Here is a 27,928-nt window from a genome sequence, read left to right as displayed (position 1 = left end):
TGCAAAAAGGAGGGAAAATGGAAATGTCTAAAGATCTGTTTTGAATGACTGAAGAATTGTGGTAATGGAAAAAGAAATAGGCCCTGACTGCTGCATCTCAGTGGATTGGGCACCTGCCTGTGAACTGTGAGGGGTTGCCGTTCAATTCCTAGCCAGGGCATATGCCTGGGTTGTGGGCCAGGTCCCCAGCTGGGGGTGTGTGAGAGGCAACCAGTCGATGATTCTCTCTCACATCAATGTTTCTCTCCCTCTCTTCCCCTCTCTCTAAAAATAAGTACTGGTAAATGAAATCTAAAAACAGAAAATTGTATGACTTCGCTGGCTGGTGTAGCTCAGTGGATTTAGCGTGGGCCTATGAACCAAAGGGTCACTGGTTCCATTTCCAGTCAAGGCACATGCCTGGGTTGCAGGCCAGATCCCCAGTAGAGGGCATGCAAGAGGCAACTACACATAAATGTTTCTCTCCCTTTCCTTCCTCTCCCTTCCTCTCTCTAAAAATAAATAAATAAAATCTAAAAAAAATAAAAAGAGAAACAGAAATAGGAAAGTCATTGGCGATTTGATAGAAAAGATGTGTTTGTATTCAGCCAGATGTGCTTGGTTTCAAACACAGATGTATTTGGAGTATATTCTTTTCTGGTGACAGATGAATATACTCCATCAGGCAGTAAGAAACATGGGACTGGAATAGGGAGAAAAGCAAGAGCTCAGTAGGTAGATTTGATGTCATCTGCTTAGAGGTGAATTGTGACCCTTCAGAGTGGATGAGGTCTCTGAATAAGAAAGCTATAAATCAAGGATCTTGGGAAGTTTTATTCAATCCGTAGAGGACCCTTTGAAAGAAAGAAAGAAGTTAGGAAATTAAGGCAGAACAATGTTATAAGACCAAGGGAGGAAGAAATTTCAAGGAGAATGTTGAAAACAATGTCAAATGCTACTAAAATATCAAGAACAGGAGCTGAGAAAAGATCATTAGATTTAGTGAGGTCATTTGTTGAAATTCTGGAAAGTGGTGGAATACACTGGGGTGAGATAGTAGGTAGTAAGAAACAGGCTGTGGTAGAGACACTTAAAAGAGAGAAAGAGAGAGTCATAAGATGGTAAATGGGGTGCAACAGGATTAAGTGACAGTTTTCCAAGATATGGGAATCCTGTGAATGGTTGAAGGCAGGGGAAAAAGAGTCAGTGGAGAGAGTGCTATTCAAGGTGAGAGGAAATCAGGACTTCTAGCCAAGATGGAGGTATAGGTAGACACACTGTGCCTCCTCGCACAACCAAGATAGGGACAACAATAATTTAGAAACAATAACAACCAGAACTGACAGAAACTTGAACTGTATGGAAGTTGGACAACCAAGGAGTTAAAATAGACATGTTCATCCAGATCAGTAAGAGTAGTGGAGTCAGGTAGCCAGGTAGAGAGGGGTCGAGGGACAAAGAGCAGTGGGACTGGGCATGTAAGGCATCCCTGGTGCACAAGACCTCAGCAGTTGGACCCTGGGCACACAAGCAGCGGCTGGCAGACCCCAGGCACAGGGTGGCAACCCTCAGACCGAGCAAGGCAGCGATTGTGAAGCAAGGCACTGAGCGCAGCCCAAGATCCCAGTGCCAGGAAATAGAGCCTCAGGGCACTAATTGAAAACACCTGTGGGGGTTGAGGCACAGGGAAATACTCTCAGCCTCACAGGAGAGTTCATTCCAGAGACCCACAGGGTCCTAGAAAGTGCACAAGCACACCCACACAGGAATCAGCACCAGAAAAGCCCCGTTTGCTTGGGGGAAGCAGCAGAAGGGACTGAAATCCCACAGAGAGTAGAGCAAGTGCCATTGTTCCCTCTCAGACCCTGACCCCACATACAGCATCACAACGCAGCACCTGGGTTGCCCTGCCCTGGTGAACACCTAAGGCTCCACCCCTCATACGTAACAGGCGCAACCAGACCCCCCCCCCAAAAAAAAAAAATGGCCCAAATGGAAGAACAGATCAAAGCTCCACAGCAAATACAACTAAGCGATCAAGAGATAGCCAACTTATCAGATGCACAGTTCAAAGCACTGGTGATCAGGATGCTCACACAATTGGTTGAATTTGGTTGCAAATTAGATGAAAAAATGAAGGCTACACTAAGTGAGATGAAGGAAAATGCACAGGGAACCAATAGTGATGGGAAGAAAACTGGGACTCAAATCAATGGAGTGGACCAGAAGGAAGAAAGAAAAAAAACAAACAGAAAAGAATGAAGAAACAAGAATTCAAAAAAATGAGGAGAGGCTTAGGAACCTCCAAGACATCTTTAAATGTTCCAACATCTGAATTATTGGGGTACCAGACGGGAAGAGGAAGAGCAACAATTGGAAAAGTTATTTGAACAAATAATAAAGGAGAACTTCCCCAATTTGGCAAAGGAAATAGATTTCCAGGAAGTCCAGGAAGCTCAGAGAGTCCCAAAGTAGTTGGACCCAAAGAGGAACACACCAAGGCACATCATAATTACATTAGCCAAGGTAAAAATGAAGCAGAAAATCCTAGAAGCAGCAAGAGATAAGGAGACAGTAACCTACAAAGGAGTTCCCATCAGACTGTTAGCTGATTTCTCAAAAAAGACTTTACAGGCAAGAAGGGGCTGGAAAGAAGTATTCCAAGTCATGAAAGGCAAGGACCTCCATCCAAGATTGCTCTATCCAGCAAAGCTTTCATTTAGAATGGAAGGGCAGATAAAGTACTTCTCAGATAAGGTCAACTTGAAGGAGTTCATCATCACCAAGCCCTTATTTTATGAAATGTTAAAAGGACTTATCTAAGAAAAAGAAGATAAAAAAACATGTATAGTAAAATGACAGCAATCTCACAATTATTAACAACCACACCTAAAACAAAAACAGAAACAAACTAAGGAAACAACTAGAACAGGAACAGAACCACAGAAATGGGGATTACATGGAGGGTGAGCAACAGGGGAGTGGAAGGAGGAGAGAAGGGGGGAAAGGTACAGAGAATAAGTAGCATAGATGGTAGGTTGAAAATAGATAGGGGGAGGGCAAGAATAGTATGGGAAATGTAGAAGCTAAAGAACTTATGACACATAGACATGAACTAAAGGGGAATGTGGGTGGGAGAGGGTGTGCAGGGTAGAGGGGAATGGAAGGGGGTAATGGGACAACTATAATAGCATAATCAATAAAATATATTTTTAAAAAGTGAGAGGAAATCATCATAAGAGTAAGGGATATCTTAGAAGACACTTCAGGAGATGAGGTCCAGGATTCTGGTGAAGGCTTTGCTTTGGAAATTGGGAAGGAACATATCTTCCTCTCAGAGTTGGAGACTGGCTGAATAAATAGTGATTAAAAGCAAGAGGAAGAAAGATAAGGGACTTACCTGTTTTGAATGAGTAAGAATTGGTGGGACTTTCTGTCAGGGTAAAGGTACTTAGGCCCTGACTATGGCATATACATTTATATACAAAAAGACTAGAACACTATGATAATATTCATTAAACCAGTATTCTACATGAATTGTGCTAAATTCAAGTTTACATTACAAAATGGGTGGAGTATACTTTGTAGTATATATACCATATATACTAAGAATATATTTCTTAGTATATCACTAAGTGATATATTTCTTAGTATATCATTTTCTCTTGGATTGATTGCCTACAAATTAATTTTAAAAATTTTTGGCAAAGATACTGTAAACCAAACTTCTATTTTTACACATTGATTTGTATAAAAATATCAAATATCAATTTATTCTAAGAACATCTTTTGATTTATTTGTTTAAAGTCAAAATTATACCATTATCCTACTTCATGCATATTGATAATAGGTTTGAACTTGAACTGGCTGGATATAAGATAGCTATCTTTATGTCTGTTCTCACACTTGTTAAATAGGAGTCTATCTATGTATTTAAATAATAGGCTCAGGAAGAAATTGCTCGACTTCGACGAGAAATGATGAAAAGTTGTAAGTCTCCTAAATCTACAACAGCACATGCCATCCTCCGGCGGGTGGAGACTGAAAGAGATGTAGCCTTCACTGATTTACGAAGAATGACCACGGAGCGAGATAGTCTGAGGGAAAGACTAAAGGTTTGAAAGGATTTTATCTCTATGAACATTTATGTAACACAGTGCAATGACATTGAAAGCACTTTGTTTTGATTTTGTTTTTTAACCAGATTGCCCAAGAGACAGCATTTAATGAGAAGGCGCACTTGGAACAAAGGATAGAGGAGCTGGAGTGTACAGTTCATAATGTAAAGAAAAATCACTTTTGCATTTTTGGCTATAAACTATCAATGGCTTTATTACCTTTTTCCTTTTTTTTTCTATGTTCCTAGAAGTTCTTTTAGTTTTCTAGGTTAGGGTTTTTAATCCTAAAAGACTAAAGGTGGTATATATGGTGTAAATTGTCATTTCTTCATTGTTTATTTCCTTCTAAAAATGTGGGTAAAATCCTTTTTATGTTAGGTTGCAGAGTACATTCTTTTTAAAAAAACCATTAGGGATGCAGTCTCATGGATCTTAACAAATTTTTCATCTCCCTATTTCATTAAAGATAACATTGCAAGATACAAATAAATTGGATTATTCTACCTAAAGAGTAATTAGGGTAGAGAAAATGATGATGAAATGAAAATTAGTGAGAAAAATATATATAAACTGAATTTAAATCTGAAGCATCACCTTTTTTACTAATTAAGGACTTGCGATGCTATGAATATATATTTGAGATGTAACTATAGAAACAAAATTAAGGGAATTTGACTATGTGTTACCAAATTTAATTGAATATATTTATACATTCATCATTCATTATGTCATTAGAATGAGTAAAGCAAGCAATAAATAGATAGGGAAAACAATTTTTTTCATAATTTCACTTTATAGCTATAATTTATTAATGCTGAACAACAAATAAGAAATATTTTGTAAATAAGATATGTATGCTAAAGTCAAATTGAACCAGATTGAAAATATAGATGGATATACTATTCTTGTTCCTGCTCCATAATGACTTGTCCATATTGCCTCCCACAATGTTCAAATGTAATATAATCACCTCATCATATAAATCTTGTCATATACCAGTCTTTACAAAGAGAGTATGTCTCTTTAGGAAGATCACTAAGATTTTTCTAGCAATGGGGGGACATATGTATGGGAGGATATATTTGCCAATGATACCTTGTCATTCTTACATAGCTTGATGATGAACGTATGGAGCAAATGTCAAATATGACTTTGATGAAGGAAACCATAACCACTGTGGAAAAAGAAATGAAATCACTAGCAAGAAAGGCAATGGATACTGAAAGTGAACTTGGCAGACAAAAAGCAGAGAATAATTCTTTGAGGTAAACTAAATTGCCTTAAACAACTAATAGTTATTAATAACTTGGCTTTTTGTGGCATACTTTGTAATGATAAGTTGTTTTTTGTTTTTTATTTGTAAAGATTTTATTTATTCATTTTAGATAGAAGGGAATGGAGGGAGAAAAGGGGGAGAAACACTGATGTGTCAGAGATACATCACATGCCCCCAGTCAGGGGCCTAGCCTGCAACCTAGGCATGTGCCCTGACTGGGAATTGAACCAGCGACCTTTTGGTTCACAGTCCAACACTCAGTCCACTGAGCCACACAAGCCAGGGCTTTTTTTGTTTTGTTTTGTTTTTTTAAATCATTTTTTATTGTTATTCTATTACAGTTGTCCCAATTTTTCCCTCTTTGCCCTCCTTTGCCAATCCTAACCCGATCCCATAGTCAATTCCTACACTGTTGTCCTTGTCCATGGGTCATTTATATATGTTCTTTGTCTAGTCCCTTCCATTTCTTTCTGCTATTATCCCTCTCCCACCTCTGCTGTGGTCACTTTCAGTATGTTCCATGTTTCCATGCCTGTGGTTCCATTTTGTTCGTTAGTTTATTCAGTTCATTAGATTCCTCTCATAGGTGAGATCATATGGTATTTGTCTTTTACCATCTGGCTTATTTCACTTAGCATAATACTCTCCAGTTCCATCCATGCTGTTGCAAAAGGTAGGAGTTCTTTCTTTCTGTTGCATAGTATCCCATTGTGTAAATGTATCACAGTTTTTTGATCCACTCATCTACTGATGGGTACTTAGGCTGTTTCCAGCACTTGGCTATTGTATAACACTGCTATGAACATAGGGATGCGTAAGTTCTTTTGTTTTGTTGACTCAGGATTCTTAGGGTATATTCCCAGCAGTGGAATTGCTGGGTCAAAGGCAGTTCCATTTTTCGTTTTTTTTAAGGAAATTCCATATCATTATCCACAGTGGCTGCACCAGTCTGCTTTCCCACCAACAGTGCACTAGGGTTCCCCTTTTTTCCACATCCTTGTCAGTACTTGTTGTTTGTTGATTTATTAATGATGGCCATTCTGACAGATGTGGTGATATCTCATTGTGGTTTTAATTTGCATCTCTCTGATGGCTAGTGATGCTGAGCATCTTTACATTTGTCTATGGGCCATCTGTATGTTCTCTTTGGAGAAGTGTCTATTCAGAGCCAATTTTTTTTTAAATGGATTGTTTGTCTTCCTGGTGTTGAGTCATATGAGTTCTTTATATATTTTGGAGACAAAACCTTTGTCCAGTGTATCATTGGCAAATATGTCCTCCCATACAGTGAGTTCCCTTTTGATTTTGATGATGGTTTTTTTAGCTATGCAGGAGCTTTATAGTTTGATGTAGTCCCATTTATTTATTTTTTCCTTTATTTCCTTTGCCCTAGGAGATATATTGGCAAAAATATTGCTACATGAGATACCTGAAATTTTCCTGCCTATGTTTTCCTCTAGGACTTTTATGGTGCAATGACTTAAATATTTAAGTCTTTTATCCATTTTGAGTTTATTCTGGTGTATGGTGTAACTTAGTGGTCTAGTTTCATTTTTTTGCATATACCAGTCCAGTTCTCTCAACACTATTTATTGGAGACACTGTCTTTATTATATGCTTGTGCCCCCTTTGTCAAATATTAATTGAACATAAAGACATGGGTTTATTTTTGTGCTCTCTGTTCTGTTCCATTGATCTATATGTCTGTTCTTATGCCACTACCAGAGTGTTTTGATTACAGTGGCCTTGTAGTATAGTTTTATATGAGGTATTGTGATCCCTCCAAATGTGTTCTTCTTTTTCAAAATTGCTGTGGCTATTCAGGGTGTTTTTTTAGTTCCATATAAATTTTTGGGACGTTTGTTTTGTATCTCTAAATTATGCCATTGGTATTTCAATAGGAATTGCATTGAATCTATAGATTGGTTTGGGTAGTATGGACATTTTGATGATGTTAATATTACCAATCCATGAACACGGTATATGCTTCCATTTATTTGTATCTTCCTCAGTTTCTTTCTTCAGTGTTCTATAGTTTCTCTAGTACAGGTCTTTTACCTCCTTGGTTAAATTTATTCCTAGGTACCTTACTTTTTTATTGCAGTAGTAAATGTGATTGTTTTCTTAGTTTCTCTTTATGATAGTTCATTGTGGCGGACTCTGGTCAGCAGAGTCCGCCTGCTGTGGCTGAAAGAGAAAATAAATGCATAGGCGACAGCAGTTTTGTGGAGAAAAAGGGAACTACATGGCTACTCTCTCAAGGGGAGAGTGTCTATGAATGCCTCAGCCACTCTCTCAAAAGGAGAACGCCCTGAACCTTGCCTAGACAGGCTTTTATTGTTTTTCTTCAGGCTTACATCAGAAAAAGATTTATTATCTATTACATAAAATATTATTGTCTACATTTTAGGTATAATCAAGGAAATAAAAATAACATACAGAGGGGAATGGTGGCGAACCAATTAACTCTGTCCTTGGGTGAATTCACACAGGATTTGGAAATTACCTTGAAGATAGATGATACATATTTATTGTTTTAGACAAGGGTGATGGAGTTTTAGCAAGAGCAAGCCATAACAGTCTGTATACATTTTCTAGGCCTGATTGCCACAGGAAAACTTGGTTTGAAGATCTGGCTCCTACCCACCACTTCGCTTCTGTAGGTTTTCCATACAGAGCTAAGTCACATTTGCTAGACTGAAACAAGCCGGTCCCCTACAGGTCATTATTGGTGTATAAAAATGCCATCGATTTCTGAGTACTGATTTTGTATCCTGCTACTTTGCTTAATTCATTTATTAGGTATAGTAGGTTTTTAGTGGAATCTTTAGGGTTTTCTATGTACAATATCATGTTATCTGTGAGTAATGAATGATTTACTTTCTTTTTTCCAATGTAGATGCCTTTTATTTCTTCTTTTTGTTTGATTGCAGTGGCTGGAACTTCAAGTACTATGTTGAATAAGAGTGGTGAAAGTGGACATCCCTGTCTTGTTCTTGATCTTTAGGTCAATGCTTTTAGTTGTGCCCATTGAGTATGATGTTGACTGTGGTTTTGTCATACATGGCCTTTATTATGTTGAGGTATGATTCCTCTATTACCACTTTGCTGAGAGTTTTATTATCATGGGTGCTGGATTTTATCGAGTGCTTTTTCTGCATCTTTTGATATGATCATGTGATTTTTATTTTTCATTTTGTTTATGTGATGTATCACGTTTATTGATTTATATTGTACAATATAAATAAATTGTAAATTGATTTATATTTATATTGTATATTTATATTGTTTATTGATTTATATTGGTGCAAAATTGTACCAATCTTGTATCCCCAGGGTAAATCCCACTTAATCATGGTATATGATCTTTTTAATGTTTTGCTGGATCCAGTTTGCTAATATTTTGTTGAAGATTTTAGTGTCTATATTTATCAGGGATATTGGCCTATAATATTCTTTCTTTGTTGTATCTTCATCTGTTTTTAGAATTAGGATAATACTGGTCTCATAAAAAGAACTTGGAAATAATCTCTCCTCTTGAATTTTATGGAATAGTTTGAGAAAGATTGGTATTAGTTCTTCTTGAATGGTTGATAGCACTATCCTGTGAAGCCAACTGGTCCAGGACTTTTGTTTGCTGGGAGTATTTTGATTATTGCTTCAATTTCATTAGTTGTAATTGTTCTACTAAAATTTTCTGATTCTTCTTGATTCAGTTTTGGAAAATTGTGCGTTTCTAGGAATTTATCCATTTTTCCCAGGTTGTCCAATTTCTTGGTATATAGTTAGTTGTCCATAGTATTTTATTACTCTCCCTGTATTCTGTGATGTCAGTTGTTGCTTCTCTTTCATTTCTGATTTTATTTATTTAGGTCCTCCCTTTTTAAAAAAATATTTTATTTACTTTCAGAGAGAGGGGATGTCAGGGTGAAAGAGAAGGAGAGAATCATAGATGTGCGAGAGAAACATCTATTGGTTGCCTCTTTTACACCTTTATCTGGGTACCCATAGCATGTGCCATGACTAGAAATTGAACTGGTGACCTTTTGGTCCGTAGGCTGGTGGTCTATCCACTGAGCCACTCCAGCCAGGGCTCTCTTTATTTTTCTTTATGAGTCTCATTAAAGGTTCATCAATCTTTTTTTTTTTCTTTTCAAAGAACCAGCTCCTGGTTTCATTAATCCTTTGAATTGTTTTTTAGTCTCTACATCATTCATTTCCATTCTGATCTTGATTATTTCCTTCTTTCTACTTACCCTGGACTTTGTTAGTTTTTGTTTTTCTAATTCTTTTAGGTGTAGGGTTGGGTTATTTATTTGAGATTTTTCTTGCTTCTTGTGATAGGCCTGTAGTGCTATGAACTTCCCTCTCAGGACTGCTTTTGCAGTGTCCCTTAGATTGTGGGGGTCGTGAGTTAATTTTTATTTGTTTTCAGGTAATTTTACATTTCTTCATTTATCTTATTGATAACCCATTCATTATTTAAAGTTTTATTTATTTATTTTTTAGAGAGGGGGAAAGGAGGGAGAAAAGGAGGGAGAAAGAAACATGTGTGAGAGAAACAAATTTGGTTGCCTTTTGTACACCTCCAACTGGGGACCTGGCCTGCAACCTAGGCGTGTGTCCTGACTGGAAATCAAACCAGCAATCTTTTCAATCCACAGTCCAGTGCTCAATCCACTAGGCCACACCACCCAGGGTCCCATTCATTGTTTAATAACATGTTATTTAGCCTCCATGTATTGTATTTAAACGTTTTTGAGGCTTTTGATTGAGATTGGTTTCTAGTTTCATTCCATGGTGATCTGGGAAAATACATGATGTGATTTCAGTCTTCTTGAATTTGTTAAGACTTGTTTTGTGTTTCCCTCGGTTGGTGTGACTCAGTGGATTGAGCTCCAGCCTGCAAACTAAAAGGTTGCCAGTTCAGTTCCTAGTCAGGGTACATGTATGAGTTGTGAGCTAGGTCCCCTATTGGGGCTGTGTGACAGGCAGTCAACTGATGTATCTTTCCCACATCAATGTTTCTTTTCCTCCCTTCCTCCCTCCTTTCCCCTCTCTCTAAAAGTTAAAATAAATAATATATTAAAAAAATTTTTTTTTTTACTTTTTCAAATTCTTTTATTCTCTAGATAGTCTTCATAAAGCATGCTCTCCTCACAATTATCTATTGGATCAGATCTTAAAACATTTTACTTGCACATAGATCTTATTTTTTTAAATATATTTTATTGATTATGCTATTACAGTTGTCCCATTTTCCCCCCTTCACTCCCCTCTACCCTGTACACCCTCTCCCACCCACATTCCCCCTTTTAGTTCATGTCCATGTGTCATACTTATAAGTTCTTTAACGTCTACATTTCCCATACTATCCTTACCCTCCCCCTATCTATTTTTAACCTACAATCTATGCTACTTATTCTCTGCACCTTTTCCCCATCTCTCCTCCTCCCACTCCCCTGTTGATAACCCTCCATGTGATCTCCATTTCTGTGGTTCTGTTCCTGTTCTAGTTGTTTGCTTAGTTTGTTTTGGTTTTGCTTTAGGTGTGATTGTTAATAATTGTGAGTTTGCTGTCATTTTACTATACATGTTTTTTCTTTATCTTCTTTTCTTAGATAAGTCCTTTTAACATTTCATAAAATAAGGGCTTGGTGATGATGAACTCCTTTAACTTGACCTTATCTAGAAAGCACTTTATCTGCCCTTCCATTCTAAATGAAAGCTTTGCTGGATAGAGTAATCTGGGATATAGGTCCTTCTCTTTCATGACTTGGAATATTTCTTTCCAGTCCCTTCTTGCCTGTAAGGTCTCTTTTGAGAAATCAGCTGACAGTCTGATGGGAACTCCTTTGTAGCTTACTGTTCCCTTATCTCTTGCTGCTTCTAGGATTCTCTCCTTCATTTTTACCTTGGCTAATGCAATTATGATGTGCCTTGGTGTGTTTCTTCTTGGGTCCAACTCCTTTGGGGCTCTCTGAGCTTCCTGTATTTCCTGGAAGTCTATTTCCTTTGCCAGAATGGGGAAGTTCTCCTTTATTATTTGTTCAAATACGTTTTCAATCTGTTGCTCTACCTCTTCCCCTTCTGGTACCCCCATAATTCGGATGTTGGAACGTTTAAAGGTGTCCTGGAGGTTCCTAAGCTTCTCCTCATTTTTTAAAATTCTTATTTCTTCATTATTTCCTGTTTGGTTTCTTTTTTCTTCCTTCTGGTCCACTCTGTTGTTTTGAGTCCCAGTTTCCTTCTCATCACTGTTGGTTCTCTGTGCATCTTCCTTCATCTCTTTTATGGTAACCTGCATTTTTTCATGTAATTTGCACCCAAAATCAACCAATTCTGTGAGCTTCCTGATCACCAGTGTTTTGAACTGTGCATCTGATAGGTTAGCTATTTCTTGGTCGCTCGAAAGGATGAGTTCTGGGGCACTGATTTGTTCTTCTATTTGAGCCATCGCTCTCTCTCTTTTTTCCCCGGTCTGATCGCTCTTGTTATGGTGAGGGGCGGAGCCTTAGGTGTTCACCGGAGCTGGGCACCCCAGTCGCTAGGTTGTGACATTGTATGTGGGGGCGGGGACAGGAGGGAACAATGGCGGCAGCCCCACTCTCCTGGTATCTCAGTCCCTTCCCTGGGATCCTGGGCTGTGCGCTCTGCCCTGGTCCACAATTGCAGCCTCACTGGGTCCGCCAGTTGCCGCTTGCGTACTCAGGGTCCACTCACTGTGCGCCCCAGATGGCTTACTCACTCCCAGTTGGCTTAGGCACCCAGCTCTCCCCAAACTCCGCGCACTGTGACCCATGCCCTGGCCTCCACCCCTCTTACTGGTCTGGATGAATGGGTCTACTTCAACTTCTTGGCTGTCTGACTTCCATTCAGATAAATTCTCTGTCAGTTCTGGGTGTTATTCTGCCTCTAAATTGTTGTTCTAATCTTAGTTATGTGTGGAGGTACGGTGCATCCACCTATGCCTCCATCTTGCCAGAAGCCTAAAAAAATTTTTTTTAATAAAAGACTTATTTTGTGTTCTAACATGTGGGGTATCTTTGAGAATGAACCATGTGCACTTGAGAAGAATGTATATTCTGCTGCTTTGGGGTAAAATATTCTGTAAATATCAATTTAATTCATTTGACCTAGTGTGTTCTTTAATGTCACTGTTTCCTTGTTGATTTTTTGTGTGGAGGATCTATCCATTGATGACTCTGGGGTATTGAAATCTCCTACTACAACTGTATTGCTGTCATTTCCTCCTTAAAGTCCCCCAATATTTCTTCACATACTTAGGTGTTCCTATATTGGGTGCATATATGTTTTCAAAGTATACCTACTTATTGATCCTTTAGTGTTATGTAGTGACCTTCTTTGTCTGTTATGATTGCTTTTGTTTTGAAGGCTATTTTGTCGGATACAAGTATTGCTATCCCAGCTTTTTGTTTGTTTGTTTCTATTTTCATGGAATATTTTCCTCCATCCCTTCTCTTGCAGCATGTAGAAATCTTTTGTTCTGAGGTGGGTCTCTTGTAGACAGCATATATAAGGGTCATGTTTCCTTATCCATTCATCTACTCTATGTCTTGAGTGAAGCATTTATCCCACTTACATTTAAGGTTATTATAAATAGGTATTTATTCATTGCCATTTTTTATTGTTTCTATGTTTCTTCCTCTCTCTATTTCTTCTTCTTAAAGCAGGTCCTTTAACATTTCTTGCAGTGCTGATTTGGTGATGATGAACTTCTGGTCCTTTTTTTGTCTGGTAAGCTCTTTATTTCACCCTCAATTTTAAATGATAACCTTGCTGGGTAGAGTATACTTGGTTGCATGTCCTTATTTTTCATCACTTTGAATAATTCATGTCAATCCATCTGTCTTGAAGTGTTTCTTTTGAGAAATCAGATGGCAGCCATATGGGAAATCCTGTTTAGGTAACTGTCTCTCTCTTTTTACCTTTAAACATCTCTCTTAGTGTTGCAGGTTCGACTCCCAGTCAGGGTACATGCCTGGGCTTCAGGCCATGACCCCCAGCAACCACACATTGATGTTTCTCTCTCCCTCTCTCTTTCTCCCTCCCTTCCCTCTCTAAAAATAAATGGATGAAATATTTTAAAAAATCTCTCTTTGTCTTTACCCTTTGCCATTTTAATTATAATATGTCTAGGTGTCGGTCTCTTTGGATAGTCTTGTTTGGGACCCTTTGTGCTTCCTGAACTTGTGTGACTTTTTCTTTCACCAGTTTAGGGCAGTTTTCTGCTATTATTTTTTCAAACAGGTTCTCTATCCCTTACTCTCTTTTTTTCTGCTACCCCTATCATGCAGATGTTGTTATAGTCGATGTTCCAGATGTCCTTTAGGCTTTCCTCATTTCTCTTAAATCTCTTCCTTTTCATTTTCTCTCTGGGTGGATACTATTATCTTGTCCTCTAATTCATTGATTTGATCCTCTCCTTCATCTAACCTGCTGTTGATTGCTTCTAGCAAATTGTTCATTTCAGATATTGTAATCTTCATTTCTGACTGGTTCTTGTTTATGGTTTTTGTGTTCTTTTTAATGCTTGTTATCTGTTTAGTTCTCACTGAGATCATCAATTCTTTCCCTGAGGTCCTTGAGCATTTTTATAATCATTATTTTAAACTCCGTATCTGGTATTTGGGTTGCTTCCATTTCATCTATTTCATTTAATTCTTTCCCTGGGGATTTCTGTTTATTTATTTTTTATTTTTTTAATTCAGGACATTGTTCTTTGTCTCTCCATTTGTTCTCTGTGTGTTAGGTAAATTTGCTAGTCTCCCAAACTTGCTTTGATCGTTTTATGATGAAGGTGTCTTGTTGGTCATAGTGGTGCTATATTCCAGATCACCTCAGCTCTGTGCTCCAGGAGTGTTTCTTATTATGTGTATCCCTTATATGTGCATCCCCCATTGCAGCTAAGTCTTGAATACTGTTGGCCCTTTTGTGGGTAGAGTTAATTCTTCAGTCTGGGAGACTATAAAGGTAAACCTCAACCACCATGTATGAGACACTGTGCAGGGGCTGCCCCTCGACGTGGCATTCTTCCCTGCAGGAATTCCCCTTTGGGTGTATGGTTATGTGGCTGGTTGGAAGAGCTCTGGTGTGGTCTGAAGCTTACCACTGGTTATGTTGGTTCTGGGTCCACTTGGTTGGTGTCCAGATGCAAGTTGCTGTCACATGTTGTGTGTAACCAGCTTGGGATACCTGTCTTATTACCATGCTCTTCACTGTTTGTGTCTGGTGTACATGTGAGGGGCCAATCTATGTAAAAGAGTCGGCTTCTTCCTACTTAGAGCTGGGAGTTGCTCTGTAAAAGGACCATGGCTCCCTGAGGTCTGCCTTAACCTGTCAGCTTCTCTGCCTTCCCGTGAAGTTGCCTGATCTTTCTACTAAGCCTTCTGATGAGAGTCTGTAGGACAAGCCCAAGGTAGTTGAGATAGAGCTAGTGGGCCTCCTACTTGTCAGCCACACAGTCAGTTGGGCACTCAATGAGGGGAAAGTAGCCCCTATCTCAAAGGCAAACCCTTCAGTCTCTGCCAGAGACTCCTGTACCTGTTTCCTCAGGGGATCTCACTGAAGATTCAGGATGGGTACAGTCAGCAACCCCAGGAGTTGTACCCCAGGATCCCTTTTCAGGAGCAAGCTCAGCAGCCCTGGACTCAAGGGTAGCACAGCCTGCAAGAGGAGGCTAAGATTTTTGTCCTGTTCCTATAAAAAGCCTCCAAGGGTCTCACCCTTTGGAAGCCTTCTTCTGAGTTTTTCTTCCTTCCCCTGCAGATATTAACCTAGTAGGGGTATCTGGGAGTTGGCAGGGCTGTTGGGGTTGATACCTGCAAACCTGTGGGAGAGGGGCAGACACTTTTTTCCTTCCCAGAGGGCTGAGCTCAGTGTAGCATGGGCTGAGGATGGGTTTGCCTCCCTCTAATGTAGCCAAGAATTTTAGCACAACCTGCCTGGCTCCCAGAAAGAAGCCTCCCCAGGAGACATAGTCGAAAATTCTTACCTTTGTGCAGGACCTGTCTCTCCACCAAACTAAGCAGGATGTGGCCCAAATTTCTATCTCTGTGCTGCACTCTGATCTTTCCATGCAGCTTGTCTCAGCAGAACAGGACCAAAAGTCACAGCTTGATACACCAAAGCTCCAAATACTACAGAATGGGCCACATTTCCCAGCTCTGTACAGCTCCTCTGTGCCTCTGAACTCAGCAGCAGGAGTGTTCCAACTGGTGGGGTGATAGGCACTATCTGTGCACTCGAGATGGAATGGACTAGTCCTCTTTTCCAAATCACTCAGTTAAGTTACTGTCTGGTCTTTGCCTAAATCCTCCCCCCAAAATAGAAGGCCCCTTAAAGTCAGTGCTGGCTGTAGCCAGCAGACCCTTCCTTGGGACCTGGGTGCAGCAGCATGGCCTTTCCAGCTCTCAGAGGCCATATCGTGAACTCTCCAAGCTAGTGCTGCAACAAGGAGTACTCTATGCTGGGAGGCTGTACCCTGAGTCTCCCAGGCATGGTGGATCCCCACTGATTCCCACCTGATACACAGACTCCTCTCCGTATCTCTGTTGCTATGAGTTGGGGATCCATGCCTTGGGCTAAGGCTCTTCACTCCTAGGGGTAGGGAGTGCCACAACCACTATGTCTATCTGGTTTCTCAGCCACTGCTGCACTGGCCTGTGGGGGCTTTCTCCCTCCATGTCCTCAACACTTATCAGTTTTTATGTAGCATCTTCTGTACTGCTTGGTTATAATATTTCATATCAATTAGGTTTCAGTTGATTGTACATGTTGATTGCTTGGAAATTCAGCTGTAAATCTGGTTTAGGGGCAATAGCAAGTGAACACAGCTTCCATCTACTCTCAACCTTAACATTTTCAAACCTTAGTTTCTGCTATTCACTATCCTTTTTTCTTTGATGCATACAAATATGCCTTCAGTCTTCCCATCTCAGTACCTAGGAAGTCTTTATATAATTCTTGGCCTCAAACCTGGAAGTGATCCATGATTTTTGTTTTTATATACCCATATCCAATCCAGTTGATTCTATCTCTAAATGTATCCAAAACTGAGCATTTCTACTTACCTGTATCATGACCTTGCTGATATTGAAGGATATTTTGGTAGGTAGAAAATTATTGGGAATAATTTTAAAGGTTAGAAATTAACACTTTGATGATACCCCTTCCACTGTCTTCTGACTTTCATTATTTCTACTGAGAAGTCAGCTGAAAATTTATTTTTGAAAGATCAATATCTTATACTTCATAATGCACTCTTATTTATCAGAGGTTTCATATTTACATATACAAAAGACTAAGAATTACAAAGAACCTACTTAGGAGCTACATAATCCAACTTCACTTAATATAGTTAAAATACTGCGACCCTGTCCTTTATTTTGTCAGTTGATGAGAAAATGATAAGTTTTATTTCATGTGTAAACTCTAATTAATAGAAGTTGAATCCTGAGCACAGTTCAACTCATGTCTATATTTCTATATCTCTAAATTGAGTATCATGTTCCAGGCCAAATCAGTCAAAAGAAATGCATCCATTGCTGTTTGGGCTTCACTGCTGGTAAAGAACAAAATCCCAGAGTTTCAAAACCAATATTCATTATCTGTGTTTTTATACTGCTTATATAAACTTTCTTCTTAAAAGATATATTTACCTGGCTGGCGTAGCTCAGTGGATTGAGCGCGGGCCGGGAACCAAAGTGTCCCAGGTTCGATTCCCAGCCAGGGTACATTCCTGGGTTGCAGGCCATAACCCCCAGAAACCGCACATTGATGTTTCTCTCTCTCTCTCTCTCTCTCTCTCTCTCTCTCTCTCTCTCTCTCTCTCTCTCTCTCCCTCTCTTCCCTCTCTAAAAATAAATAAATAAAATCTTAAAAAAAAAGATATATTTAAATAGCAGAATTTTTCCTTTTGGGTTTCTATGTCAGATAAATTAACACTTGTAAAAGGCTGTAGTATTTTCAGAATACTTCCTAGAAGCAGATTAAAAAAAAAAGGTCTGTGTTTCTACATTTGTGCATCAAACATCTTGAGGTCCAAGAAGTTAGAATTCCCAACAGTTGAATGACTGACAGAGCTATCTGTTAATCAAAAGTTAGTTTTGGTGTCTGTGTTCAGTGATTCCAAGACAGGTTTAATTTGAGTTGGGGTATTTGAAGCCAGATATCAATATTAAAATCCATTGCAGATGACATATTATTCTATGTAGAAAATCCAAAAGAAATGACAAAATAATCTTCAGCTAATAAGTAGTAATAACATGGTTTCAGGATACAAGGTTAATATACAAAGTCAATTGCTTCCTATATACTAACAATGAAGATGTAGAGTTGAAATTTAAAGCAAAACTATTTATATTAACACCCCCCAAAAATAAATAATTAAGTATAAATCCAACAAACTATATATAATAATCTATATAAGTAAAACTACAAAACTCTACTGAATGAAATAAAAAAAGAAGTAAATTAATGAAAAGATATTACATGTTTTCGAATGGGAAAACTCAGTATTGTCAATATGTCAGTTCTTTCCAAGTTGATCTACAGAATCAATGCAATGCTAATAAACATCATAGCAAGTTATTTTGTGGATATCAACAAGTGGATTTTAAACTTTATATAGAGAGGTAAAGGAAACACCAATACAATATTGAAGAAAAACAAAATCAGAGGACTGACACTACACAACTTCAGACTTACTGTAAAGCTACAGTAATGAAGAAAGTGTGGTATTGGCCAAAAAAAATCAATGAAATAGAAGAGAGCCCAGAAATAAATATAGTCTACTGATATTTACAGTCTACTGATCTTTAAGAAATGCAGTACAATAGAGCAAAGATAGTCTTTTCAACAAACAGTGCTAGAACAACTAGACCACATTGAAACAGCTAAAATATAGAACAACCATCACTTGGAACCATCAGAAACCGAGTTGAATGGAAGTCTGACAACTACAGGACTAAAGAAACCACATCCACCCAGACTGATAGAAGGGGAAGAGATGCAAAATGGGCTGGGTCCACACCCATGTATAGTGGATAAAAATTCAGGAGGGATATCTTCGGAGCAAGGAGTCCCAGCCCCACACCAGGCTCCATAACTTCTGGCTGCAAAACCCAGCAGGGTTTGAGTCAGTGTAAGAAACTTGCAGTTTCTTATTCTAGAGTCCCAAGAAGTTCCCCTAAATAACCCACACACAGACTTACTCAGATTCATTCTCTCTGAGCTCCAGCACCAGGATAGCAGCTTGAAAGGCACCAGTGGCATGCAGAGAGGCACTGAAGTGTCTGACATCAAGACAAGAGCTGGAAGACAGCTGTCTCTGAGGCAGAAAGGCAGGCAGAGCCACAGAGCCAGCAGGGTGCCAAATCTGAGACTCCATCAACCTGGCTAACAGTAGAGATACCCTGAGGCTCCTTCCATCCAACTTATAGTTGTTAATAGTAGCTTTTCCATAGGAATGGCTGGTCTTGGCTTAACCTTCACAACTTCCTAAATTCTTTCAAATAAGCAACAGCTGACCTCAGTGAGCCCCAGTACCTTGTACCTCTTGCTTTGTGGCCCCAGGCCCAGCAGTAGCAGCAGCCAACCTAGATTTACAGTTGACTTTGCCTGAGACTCTCCAAGCCCAGTACAAGTAGCAGCCACCTCAGATGGCTTTATAGCTCATTCAGGGTGACCCCAGACAGAACATAGGTGGGGGCTGAACTTGGCCCTCACCACCTGGGAAACCTCAGAGTCTATACAGTCAGTGGACAGCTACAGACCATGTCAGAGCACCACCACCCTGCCCTTGTACAGCTAATACTCCACAGAGGGCTGCAGTTGGTGTCCAGTGGTCACAGCCAGTGCTTGAAGCTGACTGGCCTGGGTAAATTAATCCCATTGGCCTGCCAACAGCACCCAAGGCTTAACTACAAGACGAGTGTGTGCTCAGCCTGCACGAAGAGCACACATCAAGTACCCAACTTGGGTGATAGGGGAGGCTGTGCTACTGGACCCTACAGGACACCTACTACATTAAACTATGCTACTAAGACAGGGAGTCAGAGCAGCTCTATCTAATACACAGAAACAAGTACAGGGAGGCTGCCAAAATGAGGAGACAAAGAAATATGGCCCAAATGAAAGTACAGATCAAAACTCCAGAGAAAGAACTAAACAAAACAAGAGATAAGCAATCTATTAGTTGCAGAGTTTAAAACATTGGTTATAAGAATGCTCAAGAAACTTAGTGAGGACCTCAACAGCATAAAAAAGATCCAGTCAGAAATGAAGGGCACACTAATTGAAATTAAGAACAATTTACGGGGAAACAAAAGTAGAGTGGTTAAAGCTAGGAATTAAATCAATGTTTTGGAACATTAGAAGCAAAAACAGGAGACTTCCAGCCAAGATGGAGGTGTAGGTAGATACACTGTGCCTCCTCATACAACCAAAAGGACAACAACAAATTAAAAAACAAACAAAAAAAACAAGTAGAACTGACAGATAATTGACTGTATGGAAATCTGACAACCAAGTAGTTAAAGAAGAAACCTTCATTCACACCAGTAGCAGGGGTGGAGATGGGCAGCTGGGCAGAGAGGACTCACAGCAAGGAGGCAGCTAGAGGACTGGGATGGACAAGGCAGTGGCTGCCAACTGGGAGGCCCCACATTTGCGTGTAGATAAACTGGGAGGAACAACTTGGGAGCAAGACACTACACAACCCAGGGTTCCAGTGCAGGGAAATGAAGCCTCAAAACCCCTGACTGAAAAATCCTGTGGGGGTTGAGGCAACTGGAGAAACTCCCAGCCTAATGGGAGAGTTTATTGGAGAGGCCCAGAGGGTCTTAGAATGTACACAAACCCACCTACCAGGGAATCAGCAGAAGGGCCCAATTGGCTTGTGTGTAGCCATGGGAGCGACTGAAAGCTGGCAGAGAGCTAAAGAAATGGCACTGTTCCCTCTCTGACCCCTCCCCCACATACAGTGCCACAACACAGAGATGTGGGTTGTCCCTCCCTGACAAATACCTAAGGCTCTGCTCCTTACTACATAACAGGCACGCTGAGACAAAAAATGAGCCAAATGAAAGAACAGATCAAAACTCCACAAAAAATACAGCTAAGTGATGAAGAGATAGCCAACTTATCAGATGCACAGTTCAAAACACTGGTAGTCAGGATGCTCACAGAATTGTTGAGTATAGTCACAAAATAGAGGAGAAAAGTAAAAGCTATGAAAAGTGAAATAAAGGAAAATGCATAGGGAACCAAAGCAGAGGGAAGGAAACATGAACTCAAATCAACAATTTGGACCAGAAGGAAGAAACAAGAATTAAAAAAAAAAAAAAAAAAGAGGGAGAGGCTCAGGAATCTCTGGGACAACTTTAAATGTTCCAACATGGGAACTATAGGAGTGCCAGAAGAAGAGGAAAAGCAATAAATTGAAAACTTATTTGAAAAAATATTGAAGAACTTCCCCAATCTGGCAAAGGAAATAGACTTCCAGGAAGTCCAGGAAGCTAAGAGGGTCCCAAAGAAATTAGATCCAAGGTGCTGTTTGCCCTGGCTGGTGTAGCTCAGTGGATTGAGTGCGGGCTGTGAACCAAAGTGTCGCAGGTTCAATTCCCAGTCAGGGCACATGCCTGGGTTGCAGGCCATAACCCCTAGCAACCGCACATTGATGTTTCTCTCCCTCTTTCTCCCTCCCTTCCCTCTCTAAAAATAAATAAATAAAATCTTAAAAAAAAGAAATTAGATCTAAGGTGGAACACACCAAGGCACATCATAAGTACATTAACCAAGATGAAAGATAAGAAGAGAATCTCAAAAGCAGCAAGAGAAAAGCAGACAGTTACCTACAAAGGAGTTCCCATAAGCTGATTTCTCAAAAGAAACCTTACAGGCAACAAGGGGCTGGCAAGAAGTATTGAAAGTCACGAAAGGCAAGGACCTCCATCCAAGGTTACTCTGTCCAGCAAAACTATGATTTAGAATGGAAGGGCAGATAAAGTGCTTTCCAGAGAAGGTCAAGTTAAAGGAGTTCATCATTACCAGGCTCTTATTATATGAAATGATAAAGGAACTTATATAAGAAAAAGAGGGTAAAAAATATGAACAATAAAATGACAACAAACTCACAACTATCAACAACTGAACCTAAAAAAAAAGAAAAACAAAAACAAACTAAGCAAACAACTAGAACAGGAACAGATTCACAGAAATGGAGATCACATGGAGGGTTATCAGTGGAGAAGGTGAAGAAGGTAATGGGGGAACAGATACAGGGAATAAGAAGCATCATTGGTATGCACAAAATAGACAGGGGCAGGTTAAGAGTAGTATAGGAAATATAGAAGCCAAAGAACTTATATGTATGACCCACAGACATGAACTAAGGGGGGGGGGATGTGGGCAGGAGGGAGTGTGCAGGGCCTTGAGGAATTAAAGGGGAGAAACGGGACAATTGTAATAGCGTGATCAACAATACATACATATATATTTTTAAAAAGATTTTATTTATTTATTTATTTATTTATTTAATTTTAGAGAGAGGAGAAAGGAAGGAGAGAGGGAGAGAAACATCAGTGAGTGGCAGTGTCCTGCACACCCCCTACTGGGGACCTGGCCTACAACCCAGGCATGTGCCCTAGGCTGAGAATTGAACCAGCAAGCCCCTGGTTCACAGGCCTGCACTAAATCCACTGTGCTACATCAGCCAGGGCAACAAAATATATATATTTTTTAAAAAGAAGCAAAAGCAAGCTATCAGAACAATAGGAAAAAGAATCTAAAAAAACAAGGATAATGTAAGAAGCCTTTGGGACAATTTCAAGTGTCTCAACAGTTGCATCATAGGTGTGCCAGAAGGAGAAGAGAAGGAGCAAGAAATTGGAAATCTATTTGAAAAAATAATGAAAGAAAACTTCCCTAATTCTGTGAAGGAAATAGACATGCAAGTCCAGGAAGCACGGAGTCCCAAACAGGATGGATGCAAAGAGGCCCACTCCAAAGCACACCATAATCAAAATGCCAAAGGTTAAAGATAGTATCTTAAAAGCAGCAAAAGAAAAGCAGTTAGTTATCTACAGAGGAATTCCCATAAGATTGTCAGCTGATTTCTCAAAAGATGTGTTGCAGGCTAGAAGGGATTGGCAAGAAATATTCAAAGTCATAAAAAGCAGGGACCCACAGCCAAGGTTGCTCTATCCAGCAAAGATGATATTTAGAATTGAAGGGCTGGTAAAGAGCTTCCCAGACAAAAAAAAAAGCTAAAGCAGTTCATCATCACCAAAACATTAGTATACAAAATGTTAAATGGTCTTGTCTGAGGAAAAGAAGATCAAAACTATGAAAAATAAAATGTAATAAGTACCTATCAACAAATGAATCTAAAAAACAAACTAAGCAAACAAGAACAGAGATGGAATCATGAATACAGAGAGCATTTTGATGGTTGACAGATGGGAGGTAGATATAGGGGAATGGATTAAGAGGTGAGGGGATTAAGAAGTACAAATAGGTGGTTACAGAATAGACATAGGGATATAAAGCACTTTATAAGAAATGGACTTCCCTGTGCTGTATTATAGAGGATTTCTGCTGATCTGCTTGGATTCGTGACCCATGGATATGGACAATGGTGTGGAGCTTGCCTGAGGGAGTATGGGGTGCTGGGTGGAGGTCCATAAAAGGGGAAAACTGCGACAATTTTAATAGCATAATCAATAAAATATATTTAAAATTAAGAAAATAAAAATAAAGCCTTTATAAGATAACATAGAAAAAAACCTAGATGACCTTGGGTATGGTGATGGCATTGTTACAATTTATCTGTATAGTTTTATGTTATTTTATCACATACATAGGTTCATGCAACCACTGCCACATTCAAGATACAAAACTATTTCACCAGTTCAGAGATATTTCTTGATTGTTTCTAGTTTTTGGCTATTATGAATAAGGTAGACCTTATGCATTTAATGTAGTTATTGGTATGTAGTAGGTCTCCGATATTATATTTCTTGTCTTTTCCCATTGTTTTTTCTATCTCTGTTGTCTGATACTTGCCTTTCTGGGATTATTTGAACATTTTTTTTAGAATTCCATTTTGATTTATGTGTACTATTTTTGAGTATCTCTATAGATGTTTTCAATAGTTACTTTAGGTATTACACATACAGAGCTCTTCACAGTCCATTGTTATCACATTTTATCAGTTTAAGTGTAGAAAAATGCCTTCAAGTCTTTTACCCTCCCCCATTTATAATTGTCATGATAGATAAGATTTGTTATTTATTCTGCCCAGGACTTAAGTTCCCTTAATGTTAGTGGTCAGGTTTTCATTGATGTTTGTTCATATATTTTATATATAAGATTTTATACATTGTATTAGCTACTATTTCTTTGAATATTGTGTTTATTCTCTCCTTCTGGAATTTTGATTACATGACTATTGGACCTTTTCATTCTGTTTTTTTTCATATCTCTTAACCTCTCTTTTTTCCCTGTGCTGTATTATAGAGGATTTCTGCTGATCTGCTTTTTTTCCCCCTAACTTACTGATCACCTCTTCTGTGTCTATTGTGTTCTTAAACTTGTCTATTGATTTTTAAATTATTTCTATTATTTTAATGTTTTGACATTCTCTTTGGTTCTTTTAAAAAAATCTGTTATTTTTTCTTTTTTTTCATTGTTGTTCAGTTACAGCTGTCCCCATTTCCTCCCCACCCCATTGCTCTCCTCTCTCCTGTCCAACCCCTGCTCCCCAAACAATCCCATGGATCCATTGTATGTTCCTTGACCCTTCCCCTTTCCACTATAATCCCCCTCCCGCCACCCTTCTGGTCACTCTCAGTTTGTTCTTAATTTCCATGTCTGTGGTTCTTTTTTTCCTGCTCATTTGTTTGTTTTGTTGATTAGGTTCCCCTGGTAGGTGAGATCATATGGTATTTGTCTTTTACTAGCTGGCTTACTTTACTTAGCATAAATCCTCTCCAGTTCCATCCATGTTGTTGCAAGGGGTAGGAATTCCTTTTTTCTTTCTGCTGTGTAGTGTTCCATTGTGTAAATGTACCACAGTTTACTGATGGGATCCACTCATTTACTGAGAGACACTTAGGCTCTTTCTAGCACTTGTCTATTGTAAATAATGATGCTATAAACATGGGGGTTCATAGGTTCTTTTGAATTGGTGTTTCAGAATTCTTAGGGTATAATCCCAGCAGTGGAATCACTAAATCACAAGGCAGTTCCATTTTTATTTTTTTGAGGAAATTCCATTGTGTTTTACACAGTGGCTGCACCAGTCTGCATTCCCACCAACAGTGTACTAGGGTTTCCCTTTCTCCACAACCTCTCAGGCACTTGTTGATTTATTAATGATGGCCATTCTGACCAGCATGAAGTGGTATATTACTTATTTTGTGTCTTAGTAGTTAAATACAACTATTCTTAAATTTCTGCTTGAAAACGCTACATCTGAAATGGTTGGAGGTCTAATTTAGTGTGTCTTTTGACTCCCACTAAGTTTGGGTTATTACTTAGTGTTTTTAAAATTTGAATTGTGAGCTAATTTTCAACATACCTTTATCTGAGGTTTAGTTCTTTGCCTGGGTTGATGGTACGTCCTTCCAGAGTTTTGTGTTTATTTCTGCCAAGTGTTTTAGGATACATGATCATCCTAGAACCAGATTTTATTTTGATTTCTTATTTTGAGATTAAGAATTTCCAAGGAAGACTTTTAGTTGTTACATTTACCTTGAGCCTAGCAATGGTTGGTAGACAAGCTGATTTTGTCTAGCCTAACCTTTTCACTTATGTTATCATCCTCAGTAGCTTTATGTGGGGTATCTTAGTTCTAATATTTGCATTGCAGACATCTCTATGGCCTCATCTATCATTTCTGATTTAAGACACAAGACCCTGGACTGCTGAGACAAGCAAACTTCAGCCATATCTAACATAACCTCAATTCATAGTGTTACTGCTCCAACTTGACTCCACGGGACTTCCCTTACAAATTCTTACAAGTTTTTCTATACATTCAAAAGGATGCTTCTTTATATTCTAGGATGCTTCTTTACATTAGAGGACTTTCAGATGACCTAGTTTCCACACTGCAAGCAATTATAGTCAGTTTACTTGTTTATTGACTGTGAACTCTCTGATGGCAGGGCCAGTGTCCACCTAGTTCACCATAGGTTCCTCAACACCTGGTACCTGGTACATACTAGACACTTAATAAATTTGGAGTGAATGTATTGCTGTTTACTACAGAATTATTTATAATAGTGAAAAACTGAAATGAATCTAAATGCCTAATAAGGGAATACTGAAGTAAATATTTATGTTTACTTAAAAGTAAATAACTATTGCTCATATAATATTTTTCAGCCAGAAAATGATAATTTAGAGAGCTATATTATTATAGATGGAAAATTATTAAATATTAAGTATAGGTCAAAAAATCGGGACACAATATTGAACTTATATTATGGTAACTTCAAAATATGCATAACATTGAATATGAAAAATATGAAAGCCCACTTAATAGTGAACACCAAAATGCTAATAGTAGCTTATGTTGGAGTAGTGGATTGAGGATCCTTTTTTACCCTTTATTCTCTAAACTTTCCATAATGAGATTTTATAAAAATACTAAAAAGAAAAGTGTTTATTAGTATTCTTAAAAGTTTTTAGATTTAAATACACTAAGAGGTTGATAAAAATAGAAATTTCAGAATTAGTTTTATTATTAAAATGTTTACAGACTTTTATATGAAAATACAGAAAAAGATCTTTCCGATACTCAGCGACACCTTGCTAAGAAAAAATATGAGCTACAGCTTACTCAGGAGAAAATTATGTGCTTGGATGAAAAAATTGGTGAGTTTTTTTACTGATATTACTTTTTTATTTAAGTCTGGTAGAAAAATGTTTTATTCTCTTCAGCTATAATATAGATAAACTTGGAGGTGGGTCCCTTAAATTAAAAGTTCCTGAGTCCATTGTGGAAAAATATGTTTTTCATTCATAGGAAACTTTTTTACTTAGATTCAGGACTATCAGTACTTAGACATGGCTTCATATTTTTCAATGAAAATATAACTAAAGAAAGCAACATTTTATAATTTATGATGATCATTTTTTAATTTACAAGTTTGTGTATGATATTTTGGCTTTTTCATAGCTGTTGTAGTGAAACAGTACATGTATATTATTTTTGGTGGACAGTGTACATATATTTGACATATCTATGAGATTACTTGGGTTTATAGAGAAAACTATTTTTATACTCTCCCATTTATGTTTCTTACTAGTGGTCTCTATGAAAATATGGTTATAATTTAATCTTTTTATAACAGTAAAGTAAAATTTTGATTAAGACTATAAAAGAGCCCATTTTAAAATGGAATAAATATTTTTAACATTTACTATTATGTAGTTCAAATCTGTCTGGCACAAACAATTGGGTGGGTAGAGATGCTTTTCACTCATATAAGAAATATTAAAAAATAAATATAAAAAGAGAATATTAAAAAACTCATTTTTAGATATTTTAAGTCCAAACAAAAATGTAAAGCAGGCAGTTAAATAGATAAGTTTTTATCTCAGAAGAGAAATCTAAGCTAAAGATATACATTAGAGACACATCAACATATAAATAATATTTTAAAACCATAAAATCTCTTAAAGAAAAAATAAATATTTAGAAGAGAATCCAGGGCTGAGTAAGATGAAACCAAAGATGTAGGAAGAAGTAAGTGAGTGTTATTTTGGAAGTCTCAAAAGAGAGAAAATGTTTTAAAAAGAAGGGGAGTAGCGTCAATTGTCAGATACTTTCAAGAAGCAAAAATAAGAAGAAGATGAAAAAAATGTCATTTGGATTTGGTACATTGGAGATTTTGGTAACACTGACAAACTGTGGATAGGGTGTTGAATGTGGAAAGATGGAATAAGTTGAAGAATGGCCGGGAAGTGAGAAAGTAGAGACAGGAGAGAATAGAATCTCTTAAGAAGTTTAGCTACTAAGAGTAGCAGAAAAATGGATGTTAGCTTGAAGTTAAGAATTTTTTTTAAAGCTAAGAACTACTAGAGCTGTTTTAGAGCTTTCATTTATTTATTTATTTTATGCCAGTGGAAATGAACTCAGATATCAGAACACCCAAAACATGTGGTTTGCCTGAGAGATAGTACTGCCCAGAAACAAGAATTGATTTATTTTCAAGTACAATAGAGATCATCCTCTTTTCATATGATATTGTCTCTCTTAGTGCTGCACTGGGTGGCCATTGGCAGGGATTAACCTAGAGATCTACCAGTGGTTCTCAAACTTCCATGTATGTTAGAATGATTTGGAGAGCTAATAAAGATCACTGGAGCCAGACTTCTTAGAGTAGGATATAGCTTAGGCTTTCATAACTTTATCAGTTTTCTCAAGTGGTTGTCAAGTTTTTTGTGCATTAGAATCACATGGGAGGGGTGCTTATAAAAACATAATTGTTCTGCCCACTCAGAAATTCTAATTCAGTAGGG

At 38.3% G+C, this 27,928-nt stretch overlaps 1 protein-coding gene across 6 annotated transcripts in view; it reads left to right on the top strand.

The window, feature by feature from the left end:
- The window catches only part of TSGA10 (testis specific 10), a 154,123-nt gene that overhangs the window by 35,491 nt on the left and 90,704 nt on the right, over positions 1-27,928 (top strand). For all 6 annotated transcript variants that reach the window (XM_045826963.1, XM_045826966.1, XM_045826961.1 and 3 more), the window contains 4 exons: positions 3,925-4,095; positions 4,185-4,262; positions 5,212-5,363; positions 26,163-26,278. In XM_045826963.1, the coding sequence (XP_045682919.1) occupies positions 3,925-4,095; positions 4,185-4,262; positions 5,212-5,363; positions 26,163-26,278 (517 nt within the window). The remainder of the gene's footprint in view (positions 1-3,924; positions 4,096-4,184; positions 4,263-5,211; positions 5,364-26,162; positions 26,279-27,928) is intronic.

This window comes from Phyllostomus hastatus, unplaced genomic scaffold, assembly GCF_019186645.2.
Source record: "Phyllostomus hastatus isolate PE091 unplaced genomic scaffold, TTU_PhHast_1.1 phas_scaffold_78, whole genome shotgun sequence".
NCBI lineage: Eukaryota > Metazoa > Chordata > Mammalia > Chiroptera > Phyllostomidae > Phyllostomus > Phyllostomus hastatus.
The sequence above is the reverse complement of the archived record's forward strand: the minus strand, read 5'-3'. Positions and strand labels throughout refer to the sequence as shown.